At 33.3% G+C, this 15883-nt stretch overlaps 2 protein-coding genes across 2 annotated transcripts in view; both read right to left on the bottom strand.

Moving 5' to 3' along the window:
* Positions 1-1560: 1560 nt before the first annotated feature.
* Positions 1561-2932, bottom strand: irx7 (iroquois homeobox 7). Its single transcript, XM_073823825.1, has 2 exons — positions 2607-2932; positions 1561-2475 (listed from the first exon to the last, which is right to left on the bottom strand). The coding sequence occupies exons 1-2, from the start codon at positions 2811-2813 to the stop codon at positions 1747-1749; spliced, it is 936 nt and encodes a 311-aa protein (XP_073679926.1). The 5' UTR covers positions 2814-2932; the 3' UTR covers positions 1561-1746.
* An 8394-nt stretch (positions 2933-11326) lies between these two features.
* Positions 11327-15883, bottom strand: part of LOC141291082 (ankyrin repeat domain-containing protein SOWAHC) — a 39935-nt gene continuing 35378 nt past the window's right edge. Inside the window, exons 10-12 of the mRNA XM_073823252.1 lie at positions 14975-15047; positions 14572-14661; positions 11327-14311 (exon numbers count right to left, since the gene is read on the bottom strand). Of these exons, the coding sequence (XP_073679353.1) occupies positions 14127-14311; positions 14572-14661; positions 14975-15047 (348 nt within the window). The 3' untranslated portion in view covers positions 11327-14126. The remainder of the gene's footprint in view (positions 14312-14571; positions 14662-14974; positions 15048-15883) is intronic.

The following is a 15883-nucleotide window of genomic DNA, read 5'->3' as shown; positions in this document are numbered from 1 at the left end:
TATTTTAAAAGAAGTGTTAAATCATTCCACTTCAGGCTGTTATTACTTTCGGTTTTAACTATTTGCACTTGACTTTTTGTGTCAGCATACTATTCGTTTTCCCGTAAATCACTTTGTTCAAGCTTGATCCCACTGCACCTATATTTACGTCCTAAATGGGGTAAAGGTAGAAGCCTCTGGCACTTTTCGTCTGTCAAGTCGTGACAAAACAGGAGAATAATCTTAATTATCACCCTTTAAGACGGAACAATTCATGTCCTTAATCCGCGCTGCTTTGAATTGTTTTAACAGATCAGAGCCAGATATGCAAATCCCTTAATAGTAGTGTCCTCACTGATAACATGAAGCCTAAATCCAGCCTTGAAGTGAAACGCTTTGAACGAGTCTTGATCTGCCTCCAAAATCGGAGAATTCCACTTGAACCACGTCAATTATGATATATAAAGTTGGATTGTGGACGCGTACTTTTTAAGGTTTTAGAAAGTGATCAAGGATAAATGTGTGACTATAAAATCGATAGTTCTCTGATTGAATAAGACGCGTTAGAATGCATTATTAAATGTGACCCTGCTGGACCACAAAACCTTAAGTAGCACGGGTATATTTGTAGCAATAGCCAAAAATACATTGTATGGGTCAAAATGATCGATTTTTTCTTTTTCTTTTATCATTAGGATATTAAGTAAAGATCATGTTCCATGAAGACATTTTGTAAATTCCCTACTGTAAATATATAGCCTAATAACGTTATTTTTGATTAGTAAAATGCATTGCTACGAACTTCATCTGGACAACTTTAAAGGCGATTTTCTCAATATTTAGATTTTTCTGCACCCTCAGATTCCAGATTTTCAAATATCTCGGCCAAAAATTGTCCTATCCTAACAAACCATACATCCATGTACAGCTTATTCATTCAGCTTTCGGTTTATGTCCATTTCAAAATTTACCCTTATGATTGGTTTTGTGGGCCAGGGTCACAAATAGCCAAAATGCCAAGTTGTTTGACAACCAGCGAACAGCTACGATAATATACATGGCGTAAAATTTGCTTAATCCAATAATTGTCAAATATTAAACCCTAGGCTATGTATTTTATAACTTTTAAAAATTAAGTTTTGTTCCAGTTTTGATTGGTTGAACCTCATTCGAAGCCAACAGGCCTACAGTTTCTATCATGTTGATGCTTTGCTTAAAAAGTTTAACGATCGATCTAAGCCTACATTATTATTAATATTTCGATTAGCTGTTAAAATTAATAAGGTTCCTATTTGTTAAAAAAAATGGCTGTGCCTACTTTAAAGTTTCCTATTGCGGCTACGAACACTTTCGCGAGTTAATTTCACTAACATGAAAAGCTTTTCATGACTATTTCTTAAATTAACGAGTCTTTAGGACTTTAAGAAACTACAGCATTACATCTGAAAACCGAAAGAAGGCCTACTTGTAACTAAAACAATCGAAAGCAAAACAATGCAACGCGCATTTAAATCATTTCAATAAAACCTCAAACCATTACCATTGACCAGAACCAAAACTTTTAGATTTTTCAACGTTTTATTTTAGCAAAAATAAGTCAGCAGGTAAATGCATTTATAATTTAAACAAAATAACTGTACAATATTTACACAATAGGCGTCCTTTGGTTTTTAAACCAGGCATTGGATTAAATCTTGTCCACAACAAAACGTTCCCAATGGTTTTCAAAGTGCAAAATTCAGTCTGTGGTGTCTTGGATCAACAGTTTCATTGACTTTGTTTGAGAAGGTCATGTGTGGAGAGGTTTACAGGTGAGTATGAGTCTCTTGAAGGCCATCCAGCCCACCACTTGCCAAAATCTGGACTGTGAAGATGTTTCAGTTCGCTGGGTTTCTTTACAATATCTGAGGTCGCAGTTTCCGCGAGAGACCAGATTTTAGGTTTCTGGACATCGACGTTTTGTTTACACACTTCTTTTTCGCTCGTGTCAGACTGGTCACTTTCTTTTTGCTGCTCAAGTCCTACTGTTAAACGGTCCTCGACTGACTTTGACACCGCGACATCATCCTCCTCCTCATCAACCGTTTGAGGATCGATTTCATCTTCGTCCTCCGTGACTTTTCTCAAAGACTCATCCTCTTCGCTCTCACCCTCTTCTTCCTCATCCTCCTCGTCGGACTTTCCTTTGGAGGCCCAACTGACCCGGTTCTCCTTCTTCAGGCGGCGCCGAGCGTTGGCGAACCAGGTCGAAACCTGCGTGAGACTCATCTTGGTAACGATGGCCAACATGATCTTCTCGCCTTTAGTTGGATATGGATTTTTGAGATGCTCGCCGAGCCAGGCCTTCAAAGCGCTGGTGCTCTCTCTGGTGGCCACTTTGGTGACCCTACTCGGGTCATCAGCTGGCATGGGACGGTAAGGAGTGTAATAGGGTCCTCCACGTCCGAGGAGAGCTTGGTGATATGGTGACGCAGCCTTGAGGTCATAGGAATTGCTCTGAAAATAAGCAAGAGAGTAGTTTTAGAATATGAACGATATGCAATTTTCATTACACAATTTACAAAATAAAATCTAAAAATCGTATTTAGGATAGATATATGTAACAAAAAATAATTCAGAATACTTACAATGTGTGCCATGTGTCCCGGATGAGGATAAGGGATGAAACTGTACCCTGGTATTCCTGAGAAAGGTAAAGGAACCCCAGCCATGCCCACAAGATGTGGTGGTGGCTGTTGCATTCCAGGTGGGCAGCCCAATAATTGATATCCAGCGGGCATGTTGATGTTTCTGTCCATGAAGAAGTTTCCAAACCCCGTTGGTGAAGCAGGCATCCTTACTCCCTGAGCTCTGGTGTTTGAATGACACTCCCTCGAGTTCACGGGCTCTCTTTATAGGCGGAGCAGCACCGGTGGGCTGTGCCACGGTGCATGATTGACAGCAGTGATCCAAAGGCTTTCACTGAGGCTAAATCCCTTCAAAGGAGAATTTCGGTTGTTCCTTTTAACGGCCTCTAAAAGTCTTTAAACTCATGATGCTTATCTCACACTTATCCGTACTGAAGAGTGGAAAATAGTAGGGCTCCATTCGATATTTCCAAAAATAGCCTTCATGTAGAAAATGTGTTTTGATTTATATGATAAATATTAGACATGTTTAAACTTTTTTAAGTCTTAATGACTTAAAGCCAAATAATCAAACATTTTGTTTAAAACATTTTATATTTAATATATTTTGTTTTTTGTTTTACATGCTTTATTTCATCCTGATTGCAAGTAACACTTTAAATCGAACAGAATGAAGCTAAGCCGAGAGAAACGATTGAAAGCGTTCGGAACACCTTAAAATGTCGCACATTAACGGCTCGGAATAAACTTTTCTCCATCTTGCTGAGACCGTTTCATCTTTTTGTTTGAGCAAACCCGATACAAGACACGACAAGACAAGCCATTATCAGAATTTGATTAGCAACACGGTGCAATGTGTGTCTGAGGCGTTTGAAAAAGTAAGAAAATACCGTGTCGCGTTTTAACTAATTAACACCGATTTGGAAACTTTAGTTTCTTTGATTTAAGATTACCTCAGATGTATTTAACATAGCCTACATGGGTTGGACGTTTGATTAATTGGTGTAAAAACATGTTTTAATAAAGCATGGTTAAAGTTCAGTTGTTTAGTCAGTGAGAATTTGAATCAAATTTTAGATTTAAACTCCTTAGTTTAAACGCGGATTTATGTAATCAAATAAACGAGTCTTTTATTTTTCAAATTGTATTCAGGCCTATGTAAATCGTTTCCGCGCGGTTGCAAATGATTTCATTTCTTTCGGTTCCAAACGACCCTGAACTATGAATTATTTGGCTTTATTGTGAGCGAACATCAAACCTCTCTTAAAAGGGGATGACTTTGTTTTTGCCCACAACAAACCAGTACAATTGGCGTAATTAAATAGGTTTAAGCGAAACAGGTGTCGACTAATGTATATGGTAATTGCAGCATAACAGATGTTAATGTAGGGAGATACTCAGATAAGATTAGAATTCCTAAACATACATACCAATGCCCTGGAAAGAAAAGCACAGCAAACAACCCGATAGCAGGGGGTGCAGGCTCTCTGACATTGGAAATACAAGTTTTTTGTTGAAACTCGCTCTTTAATCTGTTATCTAGTAAACAATGCTGGCATGCATTGTTTCCTAAAACTTTGATAGAGTCTCGGAATAAAGTTTAGCTGCACTTTATGGATTATTTCAGTAGGGTACCTGATGAAAAGACGTGTTACCTTGATCTTTTCCAAAGGTTCATCACCTTTGGAAATGTTTATTAAGATTTTGTATGGTGAGGTTGTGTGAAGGTGTTAGACATTTGAAGGGCTGACAGACGGACAGATAAGTTTGGAAGCAGGGTGGGGTTCAGATCCCCTTGGGCCAAGAGCAAATTTACTCAACTAGCACAATGGTCAAAACGGAGAGCAAAGAGCAAAGCTTATGCTGCATCTCTGGAGATAAGCAGCTCAGGGCTGTGATTATTGTGTTCCTCACACACTAGGCTTTCTCCTCTCTTTCCTCTCTTCTCAATACAGGTGTACTCATGTTCTGACAGGTCCAGTTAAGACTGTTTGCTCATGGGATGTCAGTCATTTGCCGAGAGGAGAACAGTGTGAGATAGTAGGCCGACATACTTCAGATAAGAGGTGAGCTTTTCCAGTCCTTCACCATAGAGAAAGCAGAGAAATCAAGATCGGCCTGAGCCGAGATTTCTCCTGAGAGGTGAATTCAATTTTGTTTCACTCTACTGGAACTCCTCGTGTCAAAATCCTCATGGTTTGTGTTTGTGGTTAACCAAACAGATCAACCAGATTAATCAATACAAATCAACAACTGCAGGATCAGAGAGAAAAAAAAAAAGGTCCCACTTACCAGCTTAGTGTTACTTCTAGACATCAAGGTCAGCTGAAATCCTCAATAACATCAGAAAATATGTAGGTGTGCTGAAAAGATATTTTCATAGGTCACAATTAATCATATGGACAATATATAAATGCATTTATATCATGTACATTCAGTTTATATACAGAAATAAATATGCACGAAAATATGCACAAAACTTGGTTTTACTATAAGATATATGCTATTCTAAAATGGCTTAATAGAAATTAAATAAAAAATAAAAATACATTTAAAAAATGCATTACATTAAGCAACCATACAAATGCATAGTAAATAAAAAAAAAAAAAAAGAAATGGCTTAAATAAAATAAAGCAACCATACAAATGCATGGTATATAAAAATGAAATTATAAATAAATATGCACAAAACTTGGTTTTACTGACATACTTTAAAATAGTAAATAAATAAATGAATAAAAATACATAAATAAGCACAAAATTTGGCTTTAAGACATACCCTAAAATAGCTGTTTGAAAAAAAAAAATAAATAAATAATAATACTAATAATAATAAATAAATAAATATATATATATATATAACAACTGTATGTAACTGCAAACAAGTGCATGGAAAATTATATATACTCAAAAATAAATAATACAAATTATTTAATTAAAAAAATCACAAATAAATAAATGCATAAAACTTGGTTTTACTATAAGACATACTTTAAAGTGGCTGCTAAAATTTAATTAAATAATCATACAAATGCATGGTATATAAAAAATGAAATTATAAATAAATAAACATGCACAAAACTCAGATTTTCTATGACATATGGGCGTTAAAAATACACATATATGGTTAAAAAAAACATAAATAAGCACAAAACATGGCTTTAAGACATACCCTGAAATAGCTGTTAAAATAATAGTAATAATAATAAATAAATAAAACTAATTATTTAATTAAAAATGAACAAATAAATGATAAATGTAAATGCATAAAACTTGGTTTTACTATAAAACACTCTAAAGGGGTTGCTAAAATTAAATTAAATAACCATACAAATGCATAATAAATAAAAAATACAATTATAAATAAACTCATAAATAAATAAATATGCGCAAAACTTGGTTTTACTATGACATACTCAAAAATGGCTGGTAAAAATACACATATATGGTAAATAAAAAAGTAAATAAATAAAAAACATAAGCACAAAATTTGGCTTTAATAGCAGTTAAAAACTAAATAAAACAACTGTACAAATGCATAGAAAATTACATATATTCATAAATACATTTATCAATTTAAATAAAAAAAAAATAATTAAAAATGAATAAATGAATAAATATAAATACATAAAACTTGGTTTTACTATAAGACATACTCTAAAGTGGCTGCTAAAACGAAATAAAATAACCATACAAATGCATGATAAATAAAAAATGAAATTATAAATAAACTTGGTTTTACTATGACATATTCAAAATGGCTGTTAAAAATATACATATATGGTAAATAAATAATACACCTAAATAAGCACATTTGGCTTTAAGTCATACCCTAAAATAGCAGTTAAAATAATAATAATAAAACAACTGTATGCATGGAAAATTATATATACTCATAAATAAATAAAACTAATTATTTAGTTAAAAATGTAAATGCATAAAACTTGGTTTTACTATAAGACACCAAAGTGGCTGCTAAATAAATAAAATAACCATAAAAATGCATGGTAAATAATTACATCAATATATGATAATTATATATCAATACATGTTATGTATTTCAGGGATATTTAGACAAACAATGTGATTTTGGTCATGTAAAAGAAGAAACCTGTAATTAGCTTCTCAAATTTTAAATTAAAACACCACAAATATAAATCATAGTCTCTGCTAGTGAGGAAATATAAATGTTGAACATGTCAAGACAAAACCAGACAGGTCTGTCCAGGTACTCCAAATTTGAAAATGAATCTATCTGTGTTTTACCCGAATGCAATTCTTTGCAAATGGGAGGATCATCCATTGAGCGCAGTATGTGTGTCCTAATGAGTTGATAATGACAATGGGCAGAGGTGTGACTTCATTTAGCGCTCATCACATACCGCTGAGCAGACAAAAGGCCTGAACATGTCATTAGAATGGCCAATAGTCAGGTGTCAATAAGATCTGTTAACAAAAGCCTGAAGGGAATCCACAGAGAGAGTTTCACACCTTTGACATGTTAGTTTTTCTTTCTGGAAGTAGTTACTTTTTAAACTGTTTAGAGGTGAGAAGAGATACATCTGACCTGGTCAAATTGAATTAAACACTGTGAATCAAATTAGCATTAAACTTAAAAGAATGCCAGGTAAAAAGGAATAATCACATTTATTTTTTACTAAACAAGTGTAATCAAATTCAGTCTAAACAAACGAGACAATAAAGCAAGCTGTTACTTTAAGGAGTTATGCTAAATATATTTTATCATTGACTTAAATAAAAGACTTTAAGGGATTTGAATGTTACAAAGCATGTTTTTTAGGTTGTTAATTTTCATTTGTGGTCTAAAAAGAAGTTTGTTTTTGTATGTGCTATTTCATTACTAGACAGGTTTTATTTTAATTGGCATGACCTCATAAAAGTGTTGACCTCCTAAAACAATGCTGTTGTTTTTAGTGTTGAAAACCCTCATTTTGCGAGCTAATGAGCTATGCCAAGTCCACAGGCCCAAACAGAGGGAAGTTAGCTGAACGTGAATGTTATCAGTCTTTCCCACCTCCCCTCTATCAATCACCCCCTCCACTATCCATCTATCTTTTGTCATTTGTGTTATCAGCCCCACTCTATCACTCCTCTTTACAGAGAAGTGACATTGCAAGTACTCACCAATGGGAGGATGCCTTTGTTAGGGGTCTGGGCCGGTCCCGCCCACTCCTCTTTCTCTTTTGGGCTGTGATTTGATTGACAGCCCCCGCATGGGGTGAGTGACAGGTGGCGTTCGTTAGCCTGTGACAGGCGGCATGGTGGTTGGAGTTTGTGCTGTAGATTGGGGCGCATCTACATGAGCATCATTATGTGTGGTTGAGAATACAGTGCAGTGCATCCATACGGCATCCAGATTCCTGCTACGTGTTCTACTGCTTGAATGAAAGACTTGAATGCTGCAAAAGAAAAACAAGATAGTACAGAGAGAACACCAGTTCTATAAAGAGACTTAGAGAGATAGAGAGATAGATAGATACCGGTATGCATTTGCTAGATAGACATAGACGTTAGACAGATCGACCTTTGATAGATAGATAGATAGATAATCATTGATAGATAGACAGACAGACAGATAGATAGATCTTTGATAGATAGACATATATAGACATAGACATTTGATATAGATAGATAGATGCATTAGATAGTTAGACAGATAGATAGAAATGCATTTGATAGACAGACAGATAGACGTAGACATTTGAAAGACAGATAGATAGGTAGACATACATTTGATGATTGATAGATAGATAGATAGATAGATAGATAGATAGATAGATAGATAGATAGATAGATAGATAGATAGATAGATAGATAGATAGATAGATAGATAGGTAGATAGATAGAAGATAGATATACATTTGATAGATAGATAGATAGATAGATAGATAGATAGATAGATAGATAGATAGATAGATAGATAGATAGATAGATAGATAGATAGATAGATAGATAGATAGATAGGTAGATAGATAGATAGAAGATAGATATACATTTGATAGATAGATAGATAGATAGATAGACCTTAGACAGATAGACCTTTGATAGATAGATAATCATTGATAGACAGACAGATAGAAGTTTGATATAGATAGACAGATGCATTTGATAGACATATAGATATTTTATATATATATATATATATATATATATATAGACATAGACCTTAGACAGATAGACCTTTGATAGATAGATAATCATTGATAGACAGACAGATAGAAGTTTGATATAGATAGACAGATGCATTTGATAGACATATAGATATTTGATATATATATATATATATATATATATATATATATATATATATATATATATATATATATATATATATATATAGACATAGACCTTAGACAGATAGACCTTTGATAGATAGATAATCATTGATAGACAGACAGATAGAAGTTTGATATAGATAGATAGATAGATAGATAGATAGATAGATAGATAGATAGATAGATAGATAGATAGATAGATAGATAGATAGATAGATAGATAGATAGATAGATAGATATTTGATAGACAGATAGATAGATAGATAGATAGATAGATAGATAGATAGATAGATAGATAGACATTTGATAGATAGACATTTGATAGATAGACAGATAGATAGACAGATAGATAGACAGATAGATAGATAGATAGATAGATAGATAGATAGATAGATAGATAGATAGATAGATAGATAGATAGACAGACAGACATAAAAACCTAAGCTAGATGATAGATATGTATTTGATAGATATGCATAAACCTTGGACTGTGGTTAGATAAATAGATATGCATTTGATAGATAGATGATAGATAGACAGACATTTGATAGACATATAGATAAATAGATATGCATTTGATAAATACATATAGACGATAGATAGATAGATAGATAGATAGATAGATAGATAGATTGATAGATAGATAGATAGATAGATAGATATTTGATAGACAGATAGATAGATAGACAGATAGATAGACAGATAGATAGATAGATAGATATTTGATAGACAGATAGATAGACAGATAGATAGATAGATAGATAGATAGATATTTGATAGACAGATAGACAGATAGATAGACAGATAGATAGATAGATATTTGATAGACAGATAGATAGACAGATAGATAGACAGATAGATAGATAGATAGATATTTGATAGACAGATAGATAGACAGATAGATAGACAGATAGATAGATAGATATTTGATAGACAGATAGATAGATAGATAGATAGATAGATAGATAGATAGATAGACAGACAGACATTTGATAGATAGACAGATAGATAGACAGATAGATAGACAGATAGATAGACAGATAGATAGATAGATAGATAGATAGATAGATAGATAGATAGATAGATAGATAGATAGATAGATAGATAGATAGATAGATAGATAGATAGATAGATAGATAGATAGATAGATAGATAGATAGATAGATAGACATATAAACCTTAGCTAGATGATAGATATGTATTTGATAGATATGCATAAACCTTGGACCGTGGTTAGACAAAAAAAGACAGACAGGCAGAGAGAAAGATAATAGATGAAAAATATATATTAACGATGGAGAGATACAGTCAGGTAAACACAGAGAGATTACTGATTGATAGAGAAGACATTATTGATAATTTGTGATCAGAAACGGGAGGAAACTGGAGGCCCACAAGCGAGACTCACATGAAGCGCTTAACAAATGCACTCCTCATGCGGCTGTTTTCTCCTCACAATCAATACCTGGTGTGCTTGTAAGGCATCTGTGACATGACATCTACATTTTGGGTCATTTGTAAAACAAAGACTACAAGGAAGCTGGAGGCCTTGAGCCGCTGGTTTCAGTTCCCCCTCCCCGGCACAATGGCGGCCCGTAACCGCAGGGGGAGTGGCCCTCAGATGGAAATGAGCAACCAAACCAACAATGTAGCGCCTAATCTCTTCAGAGAGCCGGGAATCAGTTACACAGCAGTAGAGGCCTCTCCGTGCTTTTCAGCGGCCTCCCCCCGCAAACGCAGACACGCACACACCCTCCGACCCCCCTCCTGTGTAGCCACAGGCTCCCCTTACACATGGGCCAGATACAAGGTATCCCCCTGCAACAGAAGGGGCAAGAATAAGTGGGGCGTGGGGTGGGGCAGAGCCCTCAAAGCACGGGATTAGAGCTAATGTGCCCTCCCTGGGTTCTAATCTCTTCAGAGGAGCAGCGTGTTTGAGGACTGCGGGGCAGTCAGATAAGTATCTATTACAGCAAGGCCCTCTTATCCTTCAAACACCCCCATGCCCTTCAGAAATGAGCCACAAAACCACTTGCCTGTCTTCTCCTGTGATACTCAAAACCCGAAAGCAAGCGCTGGCCCTTTTGCGACTAAGCTGGAATTAAGGGCTCAGGACCTTACGGAGGGCCGCTAGGGCCCATATTTGCTCCATCTGGGGAGCTCAAAGCCCAGCGACCGATGGCCATCAAAGATGCAGAGGAGAAAAGAACCGAGGAGCTTCGCTGGGAAGGTGCGAGCCAGGGGATAGTGACTGAGGTGGAAGATCTGATAGGGTGTAATCTTGTTAGGGTGATCCAGGAGAGTGATGAAAGAGCCGCATGCTAGATTAGCGCAAGGGCCCCGAGGAAAGTTGGGAGATTAGAACACTTTATGACAAAATAATGATCTAAACAATTACATGAAACATACAAAAAGGACACGCTAAACATAGTACAATTTATTTTTCTTTTCATGTATGGGAACGTAAGTTTCATTATGAAAATAAACAAGACCCTCAGATTTCCAGTATAAGGCACAAACTAGCAGATTCACCCGACATCATCCTTTGGAATGCAAAAGACATTTATTTTAATAAAAAAATGGACTAAAAACATACAATTAGAGACATTTGCAGCGGAAAAGAATAATGAAAAGCATTTCAATTCCATACAATTATATGAGAATATTTCAAAGTGAAATGATGTAGAATGGGACTGATTTTTTTTTATAAAGTACTTGGTTGTGATAGTCTCGGCTGATATTATATTTCCCAGCCCACAGAGCATTTGTCATCATAAAAGGAAAGTTGTTTCTGGGGCAGAAAAAGTTTTTTTATTATAATTTCTTTATTAGTGCTGTGAAATCGATTAGTCGGAATTAATCGCATTCAAAATACAGGTTTGTGTTTCCGTAATATATGTGTGTACTATCTATCTATCTATAAATGTACACACATGTAAAAATTTAAGAAATATTTTCATGTATGTATATATATATATATATATATATACACACACACACACACACACACACACACACACACACACACACACACATTAGTCTTGGGCAATGATTAAACGCATTAATCACATCCAAAATAAATGTTTTGCGTACATAATATATGTGTGTGCGCTGTGTATATAGAAATACACACACAAGCATTTATATATTTAGGAAAAATATTTTATGTTTATATAGTAAACACATTTATATATAATATACATTATATAAATATAAACATAAATATAAATATTAAAAAAATATATACTGTATGTGTGTGCCTTTATATATACACATAATAAATATATACAGTACACACACACACACACACACACACACACACACACACACACACACACACACACACACACACACACATACATACATTATATAAACAAAAACTTTCATTTTGGATGTGATTAATCGCGATGAATCATTGACCAGCATTATATATATATATATATTTCTGTGTTGCCAAGTCCATGGTTTTCCCGCGTAATTCGGCTACTTTCATACTGTTGCCGCGGTTTGTTTTTCACGGCCATGACCCCAATAACATTACATTTTACCCCCGGAACACAATTTTTACCAGGGAACCCCTTCGAAATAAGATTTGGGCTAGTTTTGAGTAGCAATTGGGCAGGGCATTTTGTTGTCAAAACTTAGCAACCCTGGTATAGTATAGTACATATATACATACAAACATACATATACATACATACATACATATACATATATGTATATATATATACACACACACACACACACACACACACACACACACACACACACACACACACATACATATACACACACATGCATATATATATATATATATATATATATATATATATATATATATATATATATATAAAAATAATTAATTATTTAGGATGCAATTAATCACGATTAATTGGTTTAACAGCACTATTGTTTATTTTTGCTTAAAATAATGTATGCTGAAAAAAATGTTAATAATATATTTATAGTTTTGACATTGTTCATTTATATGCCATCTATCCATATACATATACACACGTATAAAATTAAGAAATATTTACACGTGTATGTATACACACTAAATATATTTCTATGATTTCTATTATATATAAATATATATTACATATATTTTTTAAGTATATTTATGTGTATATTTATATATATATATATAAATAAAAAATATATATAAATATACACAGCACACACTCAACTTAATTTTTTACAGCACTTATTTTTGTGGGCTTAAAAATAATGTATGCTGAATTTTTTTATAATACATTTATAGTCATTTATATGCTATCTATCTATCTTTGCAAAGAGTTACAATATTTTTATGTTTATATATACACACACACACACACAAAATTATATATAATATACTATCTATAGTTAATAAAAATCACACTTTAGAGTATAAAAAATATTATAAAATCATATCATTTTTGACTTTGTTGTCTTTAAGGATGAAATACATTCTCATAGAACCATAAACTGTGATTCTGACTTCAGTTTTGTAAGGTGAAGACAAGGCAAACAAAAGCTGAAGTCGGTTTTAGACAGACAGAGTTCTTCATACTTGTAAAACTTTGGGATCATATGATGTACAGGCATTTTAAAATAGACTTTTTCATTGCTTAAAGGATTAATTCACTTCCAGAACAAAAATGTACAGATAATTTACTCACCCCCTTGTCATCCAAGATGTTCCTGTCTTTTTTTCTTCAGTCGTAAAGAAATTATGTTTCTTGAGGAAAACATTTCAGGATTTTTCTCTATATAGTGGACTTCAATGGTGCCTGCGATTCCGAACTTCCAAAATGTTTAAATGCAGCTTCAAAGGGCTCTAAATGATCCCAGCTGGGGAAGAAGGGTCTTATCTAGCGAAAAGATCGGTCATTTTCTAAAACAAAAGTACACTTTCTTTACGACTGAAGAAAGAAAGAATGAACATCTTGGATGACAAAGGGGGGTAGTAAACTATCTGTATATTTTTGTTCTGCAAGTGAACATCTCCTTTAATGACAATTGTAAACCTTTAGCAGAGAAAATAAGACATTACGCTTACAGAATATCACACACTACTGTGGCATAACACTACAAATGCTCATTAAACTTAAAAGCTACTTAAATGTAACTACAACTACATCATAGTATTTGTGCGAAAGAAGCAGCAAAGTGCGTTTACATCTGTAAACTATTCAAGTGGCACTAAAGCAAGCCTGAAAATGTTCGGACTTCACACAGTCTACCGTGAGAACTTTCTGGGCCTAAATGCAGGCAGCATGAGCTGATGAGCAACCGTCCTCTCCTCCGGCACGGGCGCCAGATCCTCCGCTGAACCCCACTTCTTCTTGGAGTGAAATAATGACGTGATCTTCCTGTTCCTGCGCTCCCCGGCCTGGGTTAGACTGTGGCACTCGCTGACTTCAGCTTGGAGAACAAACATCAAAGCAGTGTTAAGAAGAAGACCACACTGGGCATGGAATAACATGCTGGAAGGACAAATAGGGTGAAGATAAACAGTCCAAAATTGATCCACGAGGCACCCTAGAGATTCAGGGAAACCACATGCCGGCGCTAATGTGGAAAACACACTCAGTACTGGTCTTTCCACATGTGCCACGCGTCAAAAACCCACAAGCTGCATTGCATTTATGTACGAAATACAACAAGAATTGAGTTTGACTCACATAGTTCATGGTCTTCTAATTTTGTGTCCCGTACATTGAGGTAATGATTTGCTAAGCGTCCACTGTAGTCCCGTAGATTCTCTTTCGCTCCTGTGAACATGTTCAGATTTCAGCAAAATTCTATCTTTTATATTTGTCTTATTGAACTTTTGCATAAATGGCATTTTGGATACAATATGTCTAGACATGTAATTTATTTTTGCTCTGTTAATCTGAGTTGCATGCTTTTATAAAATAAAATAAAATAAAATAAAATAAAATAAAATAAAATAAAATAAAATAAAATAAAATAAAATAAAATAAAATAAAATAAATAAAATAAAATAAAATAAAATAAAATAAAATAAAATAAAATAAAATAAAATAATAAAATGTGTCATTGTTAGGTATGAATGAATATTACCGTATGTCCTGACCAGCAGGTCAAATATATGTCGATGGCCGTGCAGTGCTGCAATGTGTAAAGGTGTGTATCCCTGTGAGAAAAAAGTCTGAATTTCATAAAAAGTGTCAAGAGTATGTTCGGATCATATTTCATCCCAAAATCAAAAGAATAAAAATAAACAAATAAATAAACAAAACCTAATACACAATAAATATTTAATTACATTTATAATATATTTTACACTGACAAATATTTTACACACAGTAAAAATGTGTTTTTATGTATACAAATCTTTTACTGTGATGTTATTTCCTTCAGTTTAATAAACAATAATTGCCATTATATAAATGATATACATTATATATTATATACAATACATGAAAATAGATTTTAGATTGTGTTTTTACTTTATTTCCTTGACAAGCCTATTTAATAATTTCTATTATCATAATACATACATATACATACACACACACACATGAATATTTTGTATTAAACTCAAACTAAAAAATCTTAAATCCAATTAAATACAAAACATTTGTTACAATAACAAATAATTTACATAAAGTAACATTTATCCTAATGTATACCGTATATGAAAATATATTTTTTAATTTTTAGCACTGTGACATTATTTAATTGACTATATATCTTTATATATATATATATATATATATATATATATATATATATAGATAGATAGATAGATAGATAGATAGATAGATATAGATTAGATAGATAGAATGAATTAATTCAATTAAATACAAAAAATATTTAATATTCAATAAAAAAAAAAAAAAATAATAATATATATATATATATATATATATATTATTATTATTTTTTTTTTTTATTGAATATTAAATATTTTTTGTATTTAATTGAATTAATTATATCTATCTATCTAATCTATATCTATCTATCTTC

This window comes from Garra rufa, chromosome 18, assembly GCF_049309525.1.
Source record: "Garra rufa chromosome 18, GarRuf1.0, whole genome shotgun sequence".
NCBI lineage: Eukaryota > Metazoa > Chordata > Actinopteri > Cypriniformes > Cyprinidae > Garra > Garra rufa.
This window is presented reverse-complemented; position numbering and strand designations above follow the sequence as displayed.